The sequence below is a fragment of the Lagenorhynchus albirostris genome, chromosome 1 (assembly GCF_949774975.1).
Source record: "Lagenorhynchus albirostris chromosome 1, mLagAlb1.1, whole genome shotgun sequence".
Lineage (NCBI taxonomy): Eukaryota > Metazoa > Chordata > Mammalia > Artiodactyla > Delphinidae > Lagenorhynchus > Lagenorhynchus albirostris.
In genome coordinates, this window is record NC_083095.1 from 29842177 (window position 1) to 29866292 (window position 24116).

Consider the following 24116-nt stretch of genomic DNA (forward strand, 5'->3'; position numbering starts at 1 on the left):
TGCACAGTGACAGCTTGCTAAACACAGATCTGGAAATAAGCCAGAGAAGGAGCTGCAGACTCCCTGGAGGAGGTGGCCATGATCAAGGAGGACAAAGAAGTGCAGCTCTTTTGTGGTGGGGCCACGACCTGACAGTGGGCTATGCTACAGACTGGACACTTCAGCGGCTACTGCAGGTGTGATCTTGGTCTTGACCTCGTGAGGCAGGAGTTCTTGCTCTGGGAGATGGCCCAGGGGTTCGGAGGCAAGTTGGGTCCCATGCAAATGTGGCCGAAGACCCATTCCCACACTTCGGAGCTCACTCTCGCTTCCAGGAGCAGAACTTCTGCCACTGAAGCAAACTGCTAGGGGCCGGCCTCATCGTTAACAGGATTGCGGTACCGTGGTGCCTTTTTACCTTGTTCTCTTTCTCCTCTTGTCAGCCTGACTTCCAGGCTCTCAGAGTCCCGCTGCTTTGGCGTGATTGGAAGATGAGATTGTCTGTCGCTCAGGAAACCAAGACTCCCCATAAAGATCCCCGTCTGTGTGTAGCAGACTTCCATCTTGGGACTTTATTTAAGAGTGTCAGAGTGGTGTCTGGCCACTGCTGATACCAGGCCACTGTGCTTTGTGGTGCAGCACAGAAAATGGGGCACAGACACCACCCAGCCAAGGACACCCTGGTGGAGTCAGGGGCATCGGCCTTCCGGTGCCACTGTTGTCCCAACCAACCAGGATGTATACCCCACCCAGAGCTTTCCCAAGCTGCTCAGCATCCTGCTTAGGAGCGAGGGGGAAACAGGCTCTGTGTGTGTGTGTGTGTGTGTGTGTGTGTGTGTAATGGTGTGTGTGTGTGGTGTGTGCGTGTATGTCATGGGGCAGGGTAGGGAGTGGGGAGCGGGGATGGGTGATAGATTTTTTTTCTAGTGGTAAATCCTACCCAACAAACCCCCAAACCAAGGAGCCACACAGAGTGAGCTGGATTATAGTGGGTTCAAGTCATTTATTTTTAGATGGTACCAGCATGTTTGGTTCTGGAGTCCAATCCCCAAATTCCAGAAAAATAAACTAACGAGAACCACATGCACTAGGTGCAGGCCGTTGCGACGTGTCTGTGATCGTGCGTCGAGCGGGCACAGGATACAGACCCGGAGCCCTTGGCGCGGCGCGGGCCTCCCTCCTCGGACCGCTGACAGCCTCTGGCTCTGAGCCCTCATCTGGGACGGGGGAGAGGGCTGAGGCCCGGCCATGAGGACCCTGTCCCTTTACGGCCCTGGGCCCCTTATTGCTACATTTGCTACTTTGCTACTTTATGGCCCCTGGGCTGCGCCCAGGGGATGCCTTATCAGGGGGTGGTGCTAAGGGGTAGGCTGCTGGCGTCTGCCATTGCCACGGTTACACGAACACAGACCTCTCTTCAGAGGGTCCTGAGGTGAGTTCTCGGGAACCATTGGGCCACGTTTTGACTGTGCCACACACGGTCCTTGCTACGTACTCAGCTCAGACGGCCCTTTTGGAGGCTGGTGGCATGTCACCTTCCCCCTCAGGACCTTCCAGCTCCTGGACTTTGCTGGAACACCTCCTTTCACTATGTTCTGCAAGGCCCAAAGACCAACAGCCCTCAGCTCTTTCCCGCTGCTGGGAAGCTTGCTAGTGGCGGTTTTTGAAGCCCATGCACTTGGAGCATAATGCGAGGGGTGCATTTTTAGAAAAACATCAACTTCTACAACTAGCCAAGGAGCTGGATGGGTGGCAGGCTGCTGCTTCATGCCCTGCTGAGGTAGTTTGAACACAACAGGGACCCTACTACAGGGAAAGCCCGTGGAGCACGTCTCCATGTGTTCACTGGTCTAAGAAGCGACTCAGGGTGGTGAGAGGTCCCTCCTGGGTGCTGGCCTGTACCTGACCCCTGGGCAGGGGTTGGTCTGGAGCACGACGCAGCTGACTGCACCGGTGGGCTAGACCCTGCTGCATTCCTGGGGCACAGCAACCCAGAGTGTCCCTTCCTGGAAGGGCAGGAGCCCTCTCTCCAGCCCAGAGAGCCCCTGCTGCTCTGGCCAGGCTCTCTGGCTGCTGCTGGGCACTCACATGTGCCAACCTACAAGCCTTACTCTTCCCATGCAGGCAAAGTCTATGGCGGTCAGATGCCCAATGCCTGGTGCCTGTGTGTCTGCCCTGATGGGTGGGTGGTCACTTCTGAGACTGCCCTGATGCTTTGGCTGTGGGGCTGCCAACATGGTATTTGCCCTGTGCATCCTTATCGGGAAGAATCCCAGACCCAGAGACCATGCCCAGTCAGGGGAGCTAAGGCAGGACAGGGCAAAAAAGCAAAGTTTATTTCGCTACAGAATTGCCTTCGAAAGTCTAATCTGGTCTGGATTTTTGGCTGTGTCCACCAGGCCACTGGGGAACTGGCCGAGACCAGATTTTCCAAATGTACTTGCATTCTAAGGTCTGCATAGTAGACTGACCTTGGACTAGCCCGCTTGGGTGGAGCAATCCTGTTCTACCCCCCATTTCTGGGTGTGATCTGCTGGGGGGTACGTGGTGGCAGTCACAAGACCGAACACGCCTTGGTTGGGAGGCGGGACAAGGGGGGTTATTGCTCTGGGTTTGAATCCATTTGAAGCGCCCTTATGTCTGTCGAGCCGGCTGGATGTCCCCAGAGGTGTCTGGAAGCCTTCAGCCTGCTCCATCTCAGGGCTGCAGTCCATCTGGCTCTGGGTGGGCCTTCTGGGGACCTCCAAGGTGGGTCAAGCCTCAGGAGCTGCAGCCAGGGGGACACAGAAGTCCTGGCCAGGGAGACTACCCCTGCCCCGGCTGCAGCCACAAGGAAGGACAGGAGGCAGCCAGCCCCTTGCTCTCAATAACTGAGGGCACAGAGGCACCTGCTGTTCTAGAACTGCCTTTGCCCACCTACCCTGTGTGTCAGTGTCAGCATAGCCTGGGCACCTCGGCAGGGAATAGCTTCCTCTGGGCAATGCTGGGTGCAGAGGAACATGATCGGGAATTTTGTTCTGAAACAAGAGGTCTGTGTGAAAAGCAAGGGGACAAAAAAAGGATGGGACGAGAAGAGGAGGGGTCAGAAGACCCCACACTATGGGAGCGGGCTTCACCAAACTCATTTACTCATCAAGCAGTGGCCAGCTGTCTGCCAGGTGCCAGGTTCTGAGCCCAGGTTGTGTGGCATGAGGGGGAGGGAGTGTCTGCCCAGAATCTGGGTCTACAGCCCCCCCTTTGGAGGCACTCCGAGGACTCAGCATAATGTCTCTAATTTCCACTGTACCGAGAAGGGAGAGCAAACACTGCCATGGGGGAAACTGAGGCGCAGGGGTCAAGAACCCACCACGGTGCAACTGTAATCACGACTCCTCATGCCCTCGGTGGCCCCGCTGGGAGGGATGGAAGCTGGTGCCCCGGGGACAGGGCACGAAGGTGGGCTTGGAAAGATGGTCCTGGGGGAGCGCCCAGGAATCAGCGTCTGCAGACAAGCTTATGAGCCTCACCGGCTGGTGAAGTTGCCCACACGAGTAAAGAAATACTGATTGCTGCTTTGCTTCTGTGTTTGCTGTTTATACACTCCCAGGGGAGACTTTTCACCTCCGGCCAGAATCGATCAAAGGAGGATGGTCATAGCAGGTGTGGAGGCGGGGGTGAGTGTCTGAATTCAAAAGCACGTTGCTTATACCGCTCTCTCGGAGGGCTCGTGGGAGTCACAACGATGACAGCGACAACAATGAGCCTAACAGCTACCATTTGCAAAACACCTACTACGCGCCAGGCACCCGACTCGGTGCCCTGTATCACTCCCTCACAGCCAGGTGGGCGGATGGTCGTTGGCAGGTTGAGCTCTGTGCTGGCGTTGCCCTGTGATGATTGGCATTGTGGAGGGCACAGCCTTTGCTGGGCCGTCAGAGGACCACTGGGCCCTGGCCTCGCTCTGGGCACAGATTCCGCCCCAGCTTCAGACACAACTGAGACCTGGCCGCAGGGGCCCAGCCACGCCTGGGACTGCCAGCCTGGGGCCCAGCCCCTCCATCTGGGACCCTCCCAGCTCCCACCTGGAGCTGCCGGAGGGGAGGATCCCAATGGCCCCCGAGTTCACCGCTGCGTTTATTTTGAGTAAGACACGCGGGGACACACCAAGGAGCAAGGGGCCACAGCAGAATAAATTACGAAATAATAAAACATGTAAAAGATGGTCAGAACCTTCACGGCTGTTAAACCACAAGCTCTTTCATCAACACCAGTGCTTCCTCTGGTGTTGGACCCTCGAGACGTGTGGAAGGATTAGAGGGCAGCCGCCAACGCCTGTGGAGACCTCCTTGAAAGGTGGCCTCCGAGGGGGTTGGAAGACCTTGAGGTGCTGCAGTGCAGGAGATGGCTCAGTGCTGACGATGTGATTGGGGCGCGTGGCGTGAGGGCAGCCTGGCCCCGGGTCCTTGCACGCAGCGGCCGCAGAGATGGGGGAGGCGGGAGGCGGGAGGTGGTCGGGACACAGTGGTGTAACAAGGGGGGTGCCGTGGGTGCACCAGAGAGGCGGTGGGGTGTAATACTGGATGTGCTCAGGGCCAGGGGTCCTCTTGAGTTTGCTGGAAGGCGTGATCCCCCGGACGGCGGGAGGAGTGATGAGAGCCAGAGTCTAACCTCAGCTGACAGTCACAACGGGCGTCCCACCAGGTGCTCTGCCCTGAACGTGTTAGGGGCCGGGACCCCCTAGAGAGCGGGGTGTTGGCACACGACTATACAAGGAAGAGAGGGTTGTAAACAGGGGCCTCTACCTGGCTGACCCCAGGCTCCGTGGACTCGCCTTCTGGCCTCCCTCTGGATCACCCACCGCGTCTCCCCACCGTCGCCCATCACGGCCCTCACTCTTTCTCTTTCACAGTGACCAAATCTCCCCGCAGGGAAGCTCTGTCTGCAGATGTGGAGCGTGGCCGGCTGCCCGCGTGGTCCTCGGGCCCGGGCCCTGCGGGGGGCACTGTCAGGAGGACTGCATCAGGCCGGTGAGGCGCTTGCCCGCCAGCGACTTTCCCTGCAGAGACAGCGACACAGGGGCACCACAGGCGCACACACACAGAGGACAGACACAGAGAGTCAGACAGGTGGATTAATTGTTGGCACGAGCCACGAGGCCAAACGACTTAGCTCACCAACCCCTTTCATCTCTCGGTTTGGGCGCCTTAACCACAGACAACTGAACAACCGGGTCTTTGGGGCAGGTTAGGGGGTGAGGGTGTGTCGCTGGTACACTTTTGGGGGCGTGGGGATTTTACTTACTCCAAGCCAGGCATTTTAACCTTTAGGTAGAGTGTCTCTTAATGCCTGTGGGCTGCCCCTGAACTTGATTTTATCCAAGTGAGGAAGGAAAGGTGGCCTGGGGACTAGTAAGATCACGGGGGGTGGGTTGACCCAAATAGATGATGGCTAAGAATCTGGGTGACTGGGAACTAAGGAATTAACTAGTCTGAAGAAGTCAGAAGACCTAGGAATCCTGTTTAAAATGCAGGATTGAGCTCTCCTTGGGTCTTCCCGACAACCTGTTCTGGGACTGGGAAGGTCTGGGGGCGCTGCCGAGGCTCGGAGCCTGGGCTGCAGGACACAGGGCAACGCACTCCTGTGTTCTTGGTCCCCATCTCTGGTACCCGGATGATTCCACATCAGGAAGTCTTACAAGCCCTTCGCTTACAAACTATGAAGCCGTTCTTGTCCTTTCAAAAACAAAAAGGATGAACTCTATCATGAGGCCTGGTACATGGGGCATAGAGGTCCTGAGAGAGGCCAGTTGCCCAGGAGGAGCCTCTGGGCATGCCCAGGAGGAGCCTCTGATGTGGGACTGGGCACCAACAGGAGGATGGGGAAGGCTCAGTCCTTTGCTTATTTCCCTATAGCCATAGTCTGCGCCCATTCCCTGCTCACCCTCTTCAGAAATCCATAGCATTGGACAGGCGTCTAGAGGAGAGTATGGCTGGACCCAAGCAGATTGATCACTGTGCCTGAGAAAACACTCAGAACCCATCTTAATATTGACAGTGGGTCAGCGCCATCTGCCTAGGGTAGCACGCGGTCGCTCATCAGCACGGGCTGCAGCGTTTGGTAGCGTGAGGTTTCAAGGGCCAGCAATTCCTCATGTTCATTTCCAAGTGGGGTGTGAGGGCTCATCCTGTTTACTGGGCTTGGCTGCGTGTACGCTGGATGTAATTAAAGAAAATTGATCAGGTTTGTGACGCCTGGTAGGGTACTCAATAAACCTGCTGATTGATGAATGGATGGATAATGGGCATTTCCAACAAACGGACAACATGGGCTGTGAGTTTGCGGGATGCAGGACAATATGTCATCTGGCTTAGCTCTCCACGGAGGGACGTGTCAGCTTGACTTTGAGAATTCCGATGGCAGGGATGGGAGCTTGTCCAGAAATGCAAATGCTCTCGGGGCAGCTGGGAAGTCTGCATCTACCTCCCCTTCGCTCTGTTTTTCCCCTTTCATGCCTCATGCTAGTGAGATGAAACTTTTCATTTCTTTCTTCCCTACAGACACACACACACACACACACAATCTCCCCATCAGCAACCTTATCTGAATCTTCAGATACACTAAACTTCGCCTGCAGCCGGATACATTTATACTGGGCTACGAATTTTTTAATCAGATTTTTTTTTTTAATCCTAGAGGGTTTCAAGTGCCAGTCTTTGCAAGTCACTAAAAGCAGGATGGCTACTCCTCTGTGTGGAGTGAGTTAGGTACAACAGTAGCTCACAGATGGCAGAGGCTGACGGCCGAGGACTCCCTCCAGCCCTGGTTTTAAGCACACATGGAGCCGGGACTTTTCCTTGACTGCCCTTTCTTACACGGAGCTGTAGGCATTTGCCATCCAGGGGGTGGACCTGGGAACGGGCCTTCTCCATGCAGTCCTGAAGGCAGGAAGCATGGGGAAATGTGGAGCTGATGAGTCTAGGGGCCTCCTGGTATGCGGGCTCTACCAAACCTCCCCCAGCTCCTTTCACCCTTTTCCATCCCTGCTCATGTGAAAGGCACCAAGGAAGGCTGCTTTCCTCCTGGGTACCGCTGTGGAAACCACGCACCAAGTACCAGCTCCTCCCCCCTCCTTCCATCGCTCCTCCACCAGGGCCACAAATTACACATGGTTTGCCCTACAATGGCATTTGGGGCTCTGATTTAGCTGGCGGGTGTGAAAAAAAGGAATCACTAAAGCTTCTAAATAACAGTCCGTTGCCAGCGCAGATGCTAAAAGCCCGGAGACAAAGAGGGTGAGGTTTACCAGGCATCCAAACCCTCATTACAGCTTCATTCTCATTAGTGAGGTCATTTTGGCTGGAGAAGGGGCTGTGGTTGAGGGAGGTTAGAGGTTCTGTTTCTGGATGATTGTGTGTCTGTCTGTTTTAGGTGGATTTGGCCCTGAGGATCCCTGCCCTCCACACCTCCCAGTTCTGTAGAGCGGGCTGGGCTGGGAGGCGTTAATTAATCTCTTCCTGCCTAAGTCCCGGAGCTCAGCCTCACGGCTCTGACTGCAAAGACCTGTGGCCAGCCCATCAATCCTTCCCCTCCCCTCCCCCAGCTGCTTGCCGCACTTCACGGTTGGGGGCGGGGCTGCAGCTGACAGCCCTGGGGGAGAACACACCCTGAGACTGTTCCCAACCTCGAAGACATCCAGGTGGTACTCCTTGGCATTTCTGTCTCCCTCTCTCGCTCCTGCCCTCACACATTTACCAAATGCCAGTTCTGCTGCTAAAGGAGGTCATGATGGCTCAGGTCGGCTCAGGGGGCAGCTCAGCCCAGCCGCAATCTGTTCACTAGGCAGTGACCTCGTGGGTGAGGCTGGAAGGTGGTTACTCATGCAGGGTGCAGGCAAGGCTAGATGCTGGCCTCGGGCTTTGGGGAAGAAATCCTGCAAACACACTGGCTCAGCAGCTGCCTCTCTTCTGAAGAGCTGAGGCTCTTATAATTTTCAGGGATCAAAGTGAAACCTGACAGCAGAGGCTGCCGGTGTTCAGAGATGAGCTGCCCCAAGGTGTATGCTGCTAGGGGCTTGCTGGGAGCTCCTAGCGACTGCTCTGCGCACAGAGAGGGGAGCTCCCACCCTGCACCTTCTAGGGCTCTTTCCTTCCTCCTCTTCACCCCCATCCTCGCCTCCAGTTTGGACGGTTCTGCAGGAGACACTTAGGAAGGGGAGCGGTAATTCTGCCTTTGCCTGGCATCTTGCTTAGTTACAGGGAAAGGAATTTTTTCAGGGTGTGAATGTGTGCTGTTCCTCAATGCTGGTCAGTTGGGAACAGATCATGGTGCCAGGAAACTGGAGCCAGCTCAGCCTGAGGCCTTGGCGTAGCTGAGCGAAGCAGCTGAAGGTGGTTGAAAATGCTATTAGCAGGCAGCCTTTGTCCAAGTGAAAAAATATACAGTGATTAAGAACTGAGCTGCAGAAGGTACATTCCAGAGACAGCAAAGCTTTGCATTCAGACAAAGTACTTTTCACCTTCGAGACATTTGGCCAAGTTTAATCCAATAGAATTTGTGATCCTTCAATTTCATGGACCGCAGGCTCAGTGCTGGGTTCACAAACACCCACACGTTCAAGTCCCACCCTCCACCCTGACTAATCATTTCAGCTCTGCAGCCATCCTGATGGCTAGAAGCCTGGAAGAAGGTGGTCACGGAATCCTTTGTTTCTAAAAGGAATGGCTCCCTTTTGTGAGGTGCTTCAGGAAAAATCGACATGCTGCTTGACATGCTGTGGCTCTGTGCATCGCACTTCCAGATATTAATCAACAAAGCATGCACCATCCGGGTTACCAAGAGCTTTCGCCACTCACTTACCTGAGAGACTGACGCTAACCTCTTTGGCTGAGAGAAGGGCTGTGGCTCAGAGAGTAGCCCTGGGGGTCACATGGCATACTGGGGGCAGCGGAGCCAAGCACTAGTGGCTCAGGCAGGACCTTTTTCAACTCTAAGAAAGTAGAGACATCTGAGCTGCTGATGAGATTTTCTTGCTCATTTGCTCAGATGACCTAAGACCAAAGTTACAGATCTCAAGTCCACTAAGTCTAAACACATGCTATGAGGGGGATGGAAATCAACCGTGGTTGTCTCTAGGGGAGAGAGATGGAATTGACTGGGAAGGGGCATAAGGGAACTTTATAGGGTGATGGGTGTAGGTTACACTGGTGCGTACATTCGTCGAACCATACATTTCAGATCTATTCATTTTGCCATGGGTAATTATGTTTCAGAAGAAAAAAAAAATTAGAAAAAAATCCAGCTATCACATCTCTGCTTTGAAATGTCCCACCCCTTGCTCTTTTTCAGTTGCTGTCCCAGCAGCTTTGCCTTTTGGCTAAATTCAAAGCTTCCCCCTCCAGTATAGGAGAAACCCAGATTCCTCTGCTAGGGGAACTAGAACTTGCCACAGAACTAATTTGGAACGTGATTTCTAGTCTCCATAGATCCAAACGGATCGCCTTGTGGTGACACACAGGCATTTTTCATCCCTGCTAATGAAAATCGGTGTTCTGCTGAATAGGGCTCACCAGGTGCCCTCAGCAGGCAAGAAGTGGGAGGTCCCAGAGAGAAGCTGTCCTTTCAAGGAGGCTGAAAGTTCCCTATGAGTAGACGATGCTCAGGTTCATAGATGATGAGTGTGTGTGAACTCACAGGCCTGTAGGGGACTTGCTGGGAGAGCCGTCAGCCCTAAGAGCCAGGGAGAAAGGAAAGGTCCCAGCTTGGGTTTGTTGGGAGGGGGAGGAGCCAGGGATTCCAGCCACGTCAGGACTGCCTGACATCATCGCGTGACTTCCCTGGAGGTTGGTCCCCCTGGTGCCGCCTTCTCCACTGAGCAAAGCAAAAGGGATGATTTCAAAAGGAAGTGTAAGGTATTCTGTGGCATCTCCTTTCTCAACGATGTTTAAAATCGGAGAGAGAGTGCCATTTGCTTGGGATAGTTTAGAGGGCTAGAAGCTCTGGCAGGGGATGGTAGGAAAACCCATACTTGATAAAGAATAATTTGAAAACACTGCAACTCTCCTCTTTCATCATCAGCAAGATGGGCGGATGAGATGGGAACTAGGCAATGGTTACACATGGCTGATCCATGGCAGAGCTAGGCTGGAGCAGCAGCCAGGAAGCAGAGGCTGCTTCCGGCTTTGTCACGCTTCAGGGAAGGGGGAGGGGGTGGGGGGGGTGCCCTGTGACGAGATCCATTCCTGAGGTCTGTATTACTCCTGGGTCCTTGCCAAGCTTTCTGATCTCTCTCAGGAGCTGAAGGGCATTTTATTTGGTATTGAAATATTCTCTTTATTTGACTTTTTAAAAATAGGATACCACAGACATCCGAGATGCAGCCGGGCCGGTGACTCGGCTGAGGGTGGCGCCCCGGAGTCCGGGTAGGCAGCAAGGGATGCAGGACGCTCTCCGAGGTCACCCCCGGGGAGAGCTGAGAGGCTGACATGGTCTTGGTGCTCCAGCCGGGTGTCAGGCCTGAGCCTCTGAGGTGGGAGAGCCGAGTTCAGGACATTGGTCCACCAGACACCTCCCGGCCCCACGTAATATCAATCGGCAAGAGCTCTCCCAGAGATCTCCGTCTCAAAGCTAAGACCCAGCCCCACTCAATGACCAGCAAGCTACAGTGCTGGACACCCCATGCCAAACAACTAGCAAGACAGGAACACAACCCCACCCATTAGCAGAGAGGCTGCCTAAAATCATACTAAGTTCACAGACACCCCAAAAACACACCACCGGACACAGTCCTGCCCACTAGAGAGACAAGATCCAGCCTCGTCCATCAGAACACAGGTACCAGTCCCCTCCACCAGGAAGCCTACACAACCCACTGAACCAACCTTATCCACTGGGGGCAGGCACCAAAAACAACAGGAAGTATGAACCTGCAGCCTGCGAAAAGGAGACCCCAAACACAGTAAGTTAAGGAAAATGAGAAGACAGAGAAGTACACAGCAGACGAAGGAGCAAGGTAAAAACCCACTAGACCAAACAAATGAAGAGGAAATAGGCAGTTTACCTGAAAAAGAATTCAGAGTAATGATAATAAAGATGATCCAAAATCTTGGAAGTAGAATGGAGAAAATACAAGAAACGTTTAACAAGGACCTAGAAGAACTAAAGAGCAAACAAATAACGATGAGCAACACAATAAATGAAATTAAAAATTCTCTAGAAGGAATCAAGAGCAGAATAACTGAGCCAGAAGAACAGATAAGTGACCTGGAAGATAAAATAGTGGAAATAAATACCGCAGAGCAGAATAAAGATAAAAGAATGAAAATAATTGAGGACAGTCTCAGAGACCTCTGGGACAACATTAAACACACCAACATTCAAATTATAGGGGTCCCAGAAGAAGAAGAGAAAAAGAAAGGGACTGAGAAAATATTTGAAGAGATTATTGTTGAAAACTTCCTTAATATGGGAAAGGAAATAATCAAGTCCAGGAAGCGCAGAGAGTCCCATACAGGATAAATCCAAGCAGAAACACGCCAAGACACATATTATTCAAACTATCAAAATTAAATACAAGGAAAAAATATTAAAAGCAGCAAGGGAAAAGCAACAAATAACACAAAAGGGAATCCCCATAAGGTTAACAGCTGATCTTTCAGCAGAAACTCTGCAAGCCAGAAAGGAGTGGCAGGACATATTTCAAGTGATGAAAGGGAAAAAACTACACCAAGATTACTCTACCCAGGGCTTCCCTGGTGACGCAGTGGTTAAGAATCTGCCTGCCAGTGCAGGAGTTTAGGGTCCGAGCCCTGGTCCAGGAAGATCCCACATGACACAGAGCAGCTACGTCCGTGTGCCACAACTACTGAGCCTGTGAGCCACAACTACTGAAACCCGCATGCCTAGAGCCCATGCTCCACAACAAGAGAAGTCACTGCAATGAGAAGCCCGTGCACTGCAAGGCAGAGTAGCCCCCACTTGCCACAACTAAAGAAAACCCGCTCACAGCAACAAAGACACAGCACAGCCAAAAATAAATAAATAAATAAATGATTTAAAAAAAAAAAGATTACTCTACCCAGCAGGGATCTTATTCAGATTCGATGGAGAAATTAAAACCTTTACAGATAAGCAAAAGCTAAGAGAATTCAGCACGACCAACCAGCTTTACCACAAATGCTAAAGGAACTTCTCTAGGCCAGAAACACAAGAGAAGGAAAAGACCTACAATAACAAACCCAAAACAATTAAGAAAATGGTAATAGGAACATACATATCAATAACTACCTTAAATGTAAATGGATCAAATCCTCCAACCAAAGACATAGACTGGCTGAATGGATAAAAACACAAGACCCGTATATATGCTGTCTACAAGAGACCTACCTCAGACCTAGGGGCACATACAGACTGAAAGTGAGGGGATGGAAAAAGATATTCCATGCAAATGGAGATCAAAAGAAAGCTGGAGTAGCAATTCTCATATCAGACAAAATGGACTTTAAAATAAAGACTATTACAGGAGACAAAGAAGGACACTGCATAATGATCAAGGGATCAATCCAAGAAGAAGATATAACAATTGTAAATATTTATGCACCCAACATAGGAGCATCTCAATACATAAGGCAAATGCTAACAGCATAAAAGGGGAAATCGACAGTAACACAATCATAGCAGGGGACTTTAACACCTCACTTTCACCAATGGATGGATCATGCAAAATGAAAATAAATAAGGAAACACAAGCTTTAAATGACACATTAAACAAGATGGACTTAATTGATATTTATAGGACATTCCATCCAAAAACAACAGAATACAGTTTCTTCTCAAGTGCTCATGGAACATTCTCCAAGATAGATCATATCTTGGGTCACAAATCAAGCCTTGGTAAATTTAAGAAAATTGAAATCACATCAAGTATCTTTTCCAACCACAACACTAAGAGACTACATGTCTATTACAGGAAAAAATCTGTAAAAAATACAAACACATGGAGGCTAAACAATACATTACTAAATAACCAAGAGATCACTGTAGAAATCAAAGAGGAAATCAAAAAATACCTAGAAACAAATGACAAGGAAAACACGATGACCCAAAACCTATGGGATGCAGCAAAAGCAGTTCTAAGAGGGAAGTTTATAGCAATACAATCCTACCTCAAGAAACATCTCAACTAAACACCCTAACTTTACACCTAAAGCAGTTAGAGAAAGAAGAACAAAAAAACCCAAAGTTAGCAGAAGGAAAGAACTCATAAAGATCAGATCAGAAATAAATGAAAAAGAAATGAAGGAAATGATAGCAAAGATCAATAAAACTAAAAGCTGGTTCTTTGAGAAGATAAACAAAATTGATAAACCATCAGCCAGATTCATCAAGAAAGAAAGGGAGAAGACTCAGATCAATAGAATTAGAAACGAAAAAGAAGTCACAACCGACACTGCAGAAATACAAACATCATGAGAGATTACTACAAGAAATGATATGCCAATAAAATGGAAACCTGGAAGAAATGGGCTAATTCTTAGAAAAGCACAACCTTCCGAGACTGAACCAGGAAGAAATAGAAAATATAAACAGACCAATCACAAGCACTGAAATTGAAACTGTGATTTAAAATCTTCCAACGAACAAAAGCCCAGGACCAGATGGCTTCACAGGTGAATTCTATCAAACATTTAGAGAAGAGCTAACATCTATCCTTCTCAAACTCTTCCAAAATATAGCAGAGGGAGGGACACTCCCAAACTCATTCTATGAGGCCACCATCACCCTGATACCAAAACCAGACAAGGATGTCACAAAGGAAGAAAACTACAGGCCAATACCACTGATGAACATAGATGCAAAAATCCTCAACAAAATGCTAGCAAACAGAATCCAACAGCACATTAAAAGGATCATACATCATGATCAAGTGGGGTTTATCCCAGGAATGCAAGGATTCTTCAATATATGTAAATCAATGTGATACACCATATTAACAAATTGAAGGATAAAAGCCATATGATCATCTCAATAGATGCAGAAGAAACTCTGACAAAATTCAACACCCATTTATGATAAAAACCCTCCAGAAAGTAGGCATAGAGGGAACTTACCTCAACATAGTAAAGGCCATCATTCTCAATGGTGAGAAACTGAAACCATTTCCACTAAGATCAGGAACAAGACAAGGTTGCCTACTCCCACCATTATTATTCAACATAGTTTTGGACGTTTTAGCCACAGCAATCAGAGAAGAAAATGAAATAAGAGGAAGCCAAATCGGAAAAGAGGAAGTAAAACTGTCACTGTTTGCAGATGACATGATACTATACATAGAGAATCCTAAAGATGCTACCAGAAAACTACTACAGCTAATCAATGAATTTGGTAAAGTAGCAGGATACAAAATTAATGCACAGAAATCTCTGGCATTCCTATACACTAATGAAAAATCTGAAAGAGAAATTAAGGAAACACTCCCATTTACCATTGCAACAAAAAGAATAAATTACCTAGGAATAAACCTACCTAAGGAGACAAAAACCTGTATGCAGAAAACTATAAGACACTGATGAAAGAAATTAAAGATGATACAAAGAGATGGAGAGATATACCATGTTCTTGGATTGGAAGAATCAACATGGTGAAAATGACTATACTACCCAAAGCAATCTACAGATTCAATGCAATCCCTATCAAACTACCAATGGCATTTTTCACAGAACTAGACCAAAAATTTTGCAATTTGTATGGAAACACAAAAGACCCCAAATAGCAAAAGCAATCTTGAGAAAGAAAAATGGAGCTGGAGGAATCAGAGTCCCTGACTTCAGACTATACTACAAAGCTACAGTAATCAAGACAATATGGTATATAGCTGATTCACTTTGTTATAAAGCAGAAAGTAACACACTATTGTAAAGCAATCATACTCCAATAAAGATGTTAAAAAAAAAGACAGTATGGTACTGGCACAAAGACAGAAATATAGATCAGTGGAACAGGATAGAAAGCCCAGAGATAAACCCATGCACATATGGTCACCTTATCTTTGATAAAGGAGGCAAGAATATACAATGGAGTAAAGACAGCCTCTTCAATAAGTGGTGCTGGGAAAACTGGACAGCTACATGTAAAAGAATGAAATTAGAACACTCCCTAACACCATACACAAAAATTAACTCAAAATGGATTAAAGATCTAAGTGTAAGGCCAGACACTATCAAACTCTTAGAGGAAAACATAGGCAGAACACTCTATGACATAAATCACAGCAAGATCTTTTTGGACCCACCTCCTAGAGAAATGGAAATAAAAACAAAAATAAACAATGAACCCTAATAAACAATGGGACCTATTGAAACTTAAAAGCTTTTGCACAGCAAAGGAAACCATAAACAAGACGAAAAGACAACCCTCAGAATGGGAGAAAATATTTGCAAGTGAAGCAACTGACAAAGGATGAATCTCCAAAATATATAAGTAGCTCATGCAGCTCAATATCAAAAAAACAAACAACCCAATCCAAAAATGGGCAGAAGACCTAAACAGACATTTCTCCAAAGAAGATATACAGATTGCCAACAAACACATGAAAGGATGCTCAACATCACTAATCATTAGAGAAATGCAAATCAAAACTACTATGAGGTATCACCTCACACTGGTCAGGATGGCCAGCATCAAAAAAATCTACAAACAATAAATGCTGGAGAGGGTGTGGAGTAAAGGGAACCCTCTTGCACTTTTAGTGGGAATATAAATTTATACAGCTGCTATGGAGAACAGTATGGAGGTTCCTTAAAAAACTAAAAACAGAACTACCATATGACCCAGTAATCCCAATACTGGGCAAATACCCTGAGAAAACCATAATTCAAAAAGAGTCATGTACCACAATGTTCATTGTAGCACTATTTACAATAGCCAGGACATGGAAGCAACCTAAGTGTCCATCAACAGATGAATGGATAAAGAAGATGTGGTACATATATACAATGGAATATTACTCAGCCATAAAAAGAAATGAAATTGAGTTATCTGTAGTGAGGTGGATGGACCTAAAGACTGTCATACAGAGTGAAGTAAGTCAGAAAGAGAAAAACAAATACCGTATGCTAACACATATATATGGAATCTAAAAAAAAAAAAAAGGTCATGAAGAACCTAGGGGCAGGACAGGAATAAAGACACAGACGTAGAGAATGGACTTGAGGACACAGTAGGGGGAAAGGTAAGCTGGGACGAAGTGAGAGAGTGGCATGGACATATATACACTACAAAATGTAAAATAGATAGCTAGTGGGAAGCAGCCGCATAGCACAGGGAGGTCAGCTCGGTGCTTTGTGACCACCTAGAGGGGTGGGATAGGGAGGGTGGGAGGGAGGGAGATGCAAGAGGGAAGAGATATGGGGATATATGTATATGTATAGCTGATTCACTTCGTTATACAGCAGAAACTAACACACCATTCTAAAGCAATTATACTCCAATAAAGATGTTAAAAAAAAAAGGGTACCACAAACATAAAACAAAGCTTCCCCCCCCAAATCAAGAGATAGGTGAAAATTGAATTATATTTAAAAAAAGCTCTCTGGATGAAGACTTAACATACATTAAACCTATGTAAAAAGTAAGGAATATGGTAAAAATATAAACAGTGGATTCTTTTGCAATAGCCCACCATCTTATGTACAGTAATATAAACAATCAGGTTTTTCCACGTCAATGGTGGGTCTATGGAATCTGCCTGCAGTCGTGTCTGCTGAGAGCAATTCCCACAAAATGTTACTGGGATCATTAGCAGGTCCAGACACCTTACTCTAGCCTGGCAACTAGCAGTGCTTTTTTTTTTTTTTTTAATTTTTACTTCATTTTTTTTTTTTAAATTTAGAAACGTTGAGTTTATCTGAACTAAATGTGAGAGGACCAACCTATATCCCCTATCTCCAGGGATTTTCTCTTTGAATTTCTTATTCCTGCCCAACGGGGTGGCATCGTTATCTCATGCACCCTCCCTTCTCAAGTGCCCTCCTCTTCGACTCAACCAGACCCTGATGGTGGCAGTGTGGGGACAGTCCCCTTACCAGGGACACAGGTTAGCTGCCGAGGAAAGTTACTAACGGCCACCCACTGATTGAACATAGAACAGCTGTTGTGTGTCAAGCGCACTAGACATTTGAGAGACACCTGTGCTAATGTCCACAGCATCCTTGCCAGTTAGGTATTCCTTTAACCCTCGCCGGACACATGAGGTTGAACCACTAGCCTGAGTGCACACAGCTGGTCAGTGGCCTTCATGGCCCATCCACCTTCTCCCTTGTACATGACTGTCACTCTCAAGGAAGGAGGCAGGTGGAAAAGCTCGGGACTAAGGATTCCTCCACATCTACCCACACCAGACTATCTCTCTGGGCGGTGCAGGGTGATTTTCTCAACCTCACTGAGAAAGATGCTTCAGCTCTTGGGCACACTTGAGACCATCCCAGGCATTTCTGTTCTGCCTAAGCTGCTTCCCTTCCTCACACTGGGGACTCCTGAGAAGGAAAAGCTGCTACCTTCTGGCTGGCAAGCCTGGCAAAGTGGGACTTTGGCTGTTGTGCTGAGCTGAGGTGCACGTCACCGCTGCTTGGCGCTCATGGGTTTAAAACGGTGGCTACTGGACCGGCCAGTGAAGCTGCCACTTCTGTTTGTGGCCCTGTGTTATTGGTGTCAATGCCTCTGGGATCTCCATAGCAACAGTCCCAGGGAGGAGACAAGCAGGTGTGATATTTACCTTCCTGAAGAGGGGCGGGCGGATGCTTTACTCCAATTAGAACCAACCCCAATTAGAACCACGCGCCCAAATCGAGCTAGCTGGGGAAGCCCTCCCCAGCTGCCCTTCCTCGCACTTCTGACTCCCGCCCCCTCATCGTGCTCGTCACTTATGGGGCTCTTTGCAAAGTCCGACCTCTACCTGTTAGTTTTGGTGGGTGACGGGAGACCTTCCTCCATGGTCCCCAGCTGTGCAGGGACAAATCTGGAACCGGGAAGGCATGCCGGATGCCGGGAGTGACAAGCGCTCAGCAGCTGTGCCCGACACTGGTGGCACAATGCCCAGCCCCCGACTCCCCAGCCTCCTGTCCAAGTTGTGCATTTCCATTTTCCCTGCTGCTTTTTTCACCTCATGCAGGAGAAATGCCCCCCTTTTATTACCGGATCTCTTATCTCCTTCCTCTCATTCTGACTGAAAAACCCTGGTGCTCTTTCTGCACTCAGCCTGCAGCAAGTTCTTGGTGGACACAGGGGTGGAGCGGAGGTGGGCATCCTGTTCACAAGGCCCCCCGATGGCACGCCTTCCTTAGCCCACGCTGTGCTTGCCTCCTCTCCCTTAAATGTTCTCTGGCATCTCTGAGCTGGTTCACCCCAAACTAGGCAAGGGACCAAAGACTCAAGGAAACAGGGACATGGCTGAGTTGCTATCGGCAACAACTTGATGCTGCTTTTTTTCCAACTAGGAAGTTCAAGTGACCCTTGCCTAGGGTGACAGGGGAGAGCGCTGCTGAAGACTAGTGGATGAGACAGCAGGAGGGATCACTTGCTCGGCAGTGTGAGATCCTTCTCAGGACCCAGGAGGACTCTAACCCCACCCTCCCAAGGGCACTTCTCATCTCCCGTGAACACGTTCACCCAGAACACATCCATGGCTTGGGGTCCTTGGTTAAGCCGGCTGCCAAGGCAGAGTTTCGAGGGCACAGGCTGCCAACATGCTGACTGTCCCCACCGCCCCAAAGCATAATCTTTCCGTGAATGTCCAAGTCCATTTGGATACACATTCAAAGAGGGCTGGCTCATTTCTCTTTCCTCCCTACTCTCAGGAATGCAGTTTGGCGGGCATTTATCAGACATGTATTTCTAACCTGAAAAAGTGCAGCAGGTGACAGGTCAAGCAGCATTTTTCAAGACATCTCTGGACAGAAACGTGGGCTGATGGAATTCTTAGCCACAGAGAACCTTCTTACTTACCTACAAACCCTTTTCACATGTCGCTGCAATGCTTTCCATCCCTGTGACACAGGGGATGGGCGGTTCCCTAGCCCTCTTCTCCCCTGGTGGTCTAGCAGGTAGAAAGGTGAGATTTCCAAGTTTCCCACAGGACTTGGCCCTGGACCACAGAGGAAGAGCCATGGAAGCTGTAAGTGGGAGACTAAGCCTCAGGATGCTGCTGTTGGGTCTAAAAGCATCTTCAAAGATAGAGGGCATTTCTGCTAGGGGTCCAGGAGAAGCGAGTTACAGGATCAATACCTGAAGACATTATTTGTACATTGCCTCTGGGACAAGGCACTCATCTCCGTGTCATTTCTAGACCCCTCAGCTTCTTGTTTCTTAGGAAGAAAAAACTATGGGTGTAAAAAAAGAGGCAGGAAAAATGGGCACACTAAAAAATGGGTGCCACTGTCCATGGAACTAGGGTGTGAGAACAGGAGGGGCGGGCAGAGATGAGGCCACGGACAAACAGATCATCTCTTCCGGATTTGGAACGCCTTCTGGGCAGAAGGATCCCAAAGAAGGTTAGAGAGTTCGGACGCCGGGATCACTCACCCACTGCTGGAAGGAAGCCACCTCGGGGGTGAAATGCAGCGGCCATTCTGACTCTGCGCCAACAGCACTAGGCAATTGTGTTTTTAGGAAGGGAAGTGAAGAATAACTTATCCAGCTGAAACCGTGAAGACCTGTGGCTTTAGGGGAGCCCCTGCCCAGACACGCACACAGCAGCAGTGGGCAGGCGGTCCATGCGCAGAGGCACATGCAGGTCTGCAGCGTATGTTACACACGTACCATACACTGAACACGGAGGCGTGTTATCAGGCAGGTAGCACATGCACCTGTGTATGCAGCTGTGCACATGCTCATGTGAGTGTTTACACCACAGGCACTTGCAGAAGCATCTCATGCAAGGTTCACGAGCAACCACATGACTGGCTGTAGAGCTTTACGTCAGGCTCCTAAGATGCCAGTCTTTGACAGACACTGCAAACTTCAAGCATTTACCTTAAGATACATATATAAACCTGACTTTCCCCAGGAAAAAGCCATTCGTGTCAGTGGAAATGGCCTCTCTGCTTCTGTTTCTGTCAACACTGCAAGCAGTGGGAGCGTGCCGCCCAGGGGGCTGGCTTCCGAGGGATTTCAAAGCATCCCCTGCCACTTGGTTCTGACTCCTCCAACCAACCCACTTTGTAGCACGCAATTAAAAACTAGGAGCCTCTGTTTATCTGGCAGATGGAGCAACCAGACTTGGTGAGGTTGTACTGCTCAGGGTGGCTCCAGGCAGGCAGACAGCTGCCAGGTGAGGGTTTCTGGGAACGAGGCTTCTGCGGTGCAGAGCGCTACATCTGCAGGACTGGATTTCATGCTCTTATAGGGGAGAACCATCTCCGATCTGTGTCTGGAAGCAGGAGGCATCTTAGGGTCCCGCACCTCAGGAGTCGGGGCAAATGCCAGATCCTGACAACGTAGGCAGTGTTTCCTTGGTGGCCCTCCCCACGTCCTGGCACCACACTGCTACAAGCCCCTAGCTCCTACAGCTTCCTGGGAAGTGCACAGGGGCCCTGAGAAATAGACCACAGGGCAGAAGCTGGTGTGCTGGGTACCACAGTCCCTCCATTCCTAGGGAAAGCAGAGAAACTGGCTCTCTGAGTTGACTTTCAAAATAAGACAGTAATAATAGCTACCATTTATCGAGTAGAGTCATGAGCCGGTTGCTGTAATAAACGAATGTGCTTTGCGCACAATTGTCGTATTTGAGATACGCGTGTCACCATCCTCAACTGCAAAATAAATACAATAATACCTACCTTGCAGGACGTGGCTGGAAATCAGATAAGGTAATAAGAGCTAATGGGCTGCAGGTAACATCATAATAATGAAAATAATAATACAAAGAGTTATACTTAAGCGTATATACTGCAAACACTACGCTAAGCACTTTATGTATTCTTTCCCTCTTAATCATTTACTCTTATCTTTTTTACAGGTGAGGAAACTGAGGCTTGGAGTCTGAAACGCAGTTAAGTGGTGGAGCTGGGGGAGAACCGAAGTCCCTCTCAGGCCAAGTTCTGCATGACACGGATGCCCACAGTGCGACAACGTGAGCGCCCAAGACATGGCAGCTGTCCTTGTGATGCCCTCATTTAGTGCCAACATCCACCCAGGGCAGCAGGCATCATTGTACCCACCGGGCAAGTGAGCGGCTTGCCCAGGGTCTTATACCAACTTCAGGTGGAGAAATAGGATTCAACAGGGGCTGCCCATCCCTAACCCTGAGCCCATTCTCTACATTCTGGTGGCCCCTAAAGGGATGTTGTTCTCAGGGGGCGGAGCCAGCAGGTCATCTTCGGTAGGGGATGAGGATGCAGTTGGGGGAAATATCACTGCCAGGTTTTTGACATTTAACCTCTCATAGGTAGTGCTATTCAGTCACACCCAGATAGCTGGCTCAGGGCAGGACGAGGGGCCAGTTGGAGCCTCTCAAAACAAACTCCTGCCAGGGCAAGATGCACGTCGCTGTGCAGTCCTCCGTGCAGTCCTGGGGAGGATGGAAAGAAAGGGGACCCTGACATCAAACCTACACAAAGCTGCTGAAGGGCAAGCTGGGGGCCCTAGTGGCCACCACCCCAGCCGCACGCCTTCCTGGTGATCCTCATAACGTCCTACACATCTAGGAACAATTCAGCAACGCTCTGACTGAGGGCTAGCAAATGAGGGGCTCTGAAGCTGTGTCGTTACTAAGGAAACCGCCCTTGAGGATATGACCACAGGGCGGTGACCGCTCACAAATACTCATGGTTGAATCCTTTACATAGTTAGAATGATGGAAGCCCTGGAACCTTCCAGGATCATTCAGGACAGAGGATCCATCAGAACTTCCCCTCTACTTTTGCCACAGCTCACAAGGTTGGCTTGGGTTTTGTACTGGCGGCTCCACCTCCATTTCCCAACTTAGTGTGCTATGAGGGAAAGGGCAGGCCCTCTACCCTTACTTGATGGTCTGTCTTCTCCCATTAGCTGTGGGGATTTGGATGCATGTGCTCTTGGTACAAATGAGAAAGGCCAGGGTCATGGTGTAGATCAGTTCTGCAACCCTGGGAAAGAGCATGGGCACCCCCTGGATCCCCATACCTCTCTCTCCCCTACCTCTTATATCCAGGCATCAGTCACGCCCACCAGAGTTTTAAAGGCCTGTATGAGGGAACACAGTAACAATCAACTCTGACTGGGCTTTCTTTGGCTTCAAAAAATGTCCTATTAAAACTTTGCTGACTTTATCAGGATCACCATGTTTAATGAGAGGCCTCAAAGAATTTGAAAGCAAAAGATGAGGAGAGGAAAAAAGCCATAAGCTGTAATCACCATAATTATACAATCCCATGATGAGTTGAAGGCAGCCCTGGCAATGCCCGAGAGAGGAGGGAGTGTCATTTGCAATCAGGTTGGTCCTCGGGACAGCTGGCAAGAATGTGACACGAGAGCCCTTCCCTTCCCCTGAGTTGGGCTGAAGATGAGTCCTCACGGAAGGGCCCAGGAGGAGGGGGCCCACGAGTGCAGTTTCCCCGTGGTCTAAGGTATCAGGGGGCGTGTTCTGTTCCTGGCCAGGCTGAGACAGTTTGGGGGCCAGCTTGTCTGCCTGGAACCTGCACTGGCATCAGGTAAAAGGCAACTGGCTTGATCATCTTTTCTTTCAACAAAACACCCTTTCTGGATGGAAATGATGTCAGGCCAAGCCTTCTCCAGCATAAGGCCAGGGCACCCCGCACACGCCAACCCTGGCTGTGCTCAGCCTCCCTAAGCCAACGGGCACCGGTGTCCTCCGTGCACTGATTTCCTCCTGGGCATTCAGGCGAGAGAGGCCTGTTGCCCAGGGCTCAGCTGCAGCAGCAGCAGCGATTGGCTTAAAAAACCGAAAACAAAAGGCCAGGATGACGAGTGCAGGGCAGCAATTCCACTTCTTGACAGTGGCCTGGCCTTGCCTTCATCGTCATCTGGCTTTTCTCCCTCAAGGTAAAATCTAATCTTCTCCGGATCCCTCTCCTCCAGTCTCAGAAAACTCCCTCCATGTGATCTGTCCTCCTTTTCCGTAGCTTATTTATAAACCATATGATAAAATGCAGTAGTTCACAAGTATTTAATGCATCCGAGGATTCCATTTGGAAGAGGTGATGGAATGCAGAGCAGAAACCTGCTCTACCATATCCTTGGCCACTCAGCTTCTGAACGTTTCCAGGGAGCTCCTTTTTTCCTTGGGGTGACATATTCCATCGTTGGGAAGCTGCTACTGTTAGAATATTCTTAGAATGAGTGACCGTCCCCATGTCTTCTACGCATGTGTTCTAGCTTTGTCTGGAACAATCCAGAAATGTCCACTCACTCTGGGAGACGAACACACATATAGCTCTAGATGGTTATTGAATCTCTTTAGGGGCAGGACGCCTTTATCTCCTTCAGTCTCATCTGACATGGCTTCCAGAGTCCCCAGCTATTCTCTTCTGAATTTTCTCTAGTTTGTTGAAGTTCCCGATAAAGCGCAGGGGCTTAGAACCAAGATCAACACAGTCTAGAGCAACACAGAGAGCAGTGGAGCACTTCTTTTCTGACTGTTCCACTTTTGTTATTACAACCTAAAGTTGCTTAAAAAAAAAAAAGTGATCGCATCCTGCTTTTGCTTCTATCAGGCTTGTAATCAATTGCAACCCCAGAATTTTTTAAACTTGAATTACAGTGAAGGCTAGGAATGCCACCCTGTAGTTGTGAGACTGAATTTTTTTTAACATAAATTTTATCTGGTTAAATTATACCTGGTTGTTTGGACCCATCATTCTACCTGAAGGAGATGGTTTTATGGTAATTCCATTACCTATCCAATGAGCAGTACCTTCCAGGTTTGCAACTTTGAGTGTGACTGACATGTTTGTCTCTCCATCTGAGTCATCAAAAAGGATGTGGATAGGACAGGGCTATGGCTGGACCCTTGTGGCCACAACTAGAAACTGCATTTCCCATGGACATAGATCTGTTAATTCACCATCTTATCAGCCATTAAGATGCGATGAATATACTTGCTTTCCCTAATGATGGGCAAACATAGAGGCAGCGGAGGTGGAAGGGGTACAGGGGACAGGAACCGATAG

At 49.1% G+C, this 24116-nt stretch overlaps 1 protein-coding gene across 1 annotated transcript in view; it reads right to left on the reverse strand.

The window, feature by feature from the left end:
• Positions 1-962: 962 nt before the first annotated feature.
• The window catches only part of RGS6 (regulator of G protein signaling 6), a 575553-nt gene continuing 552399 nt past the window's right edge, over positions 963-24116 (reverse strand). Inside the window, 1 exon segment of the mRNA XM_060139971.1 lies at positions 963-5014. Coding sequence (XP_059995954.1) covers positions 4964-5014 — 51 coding nt within the window. The 3' untranslated portion in view covers positions 963-4963.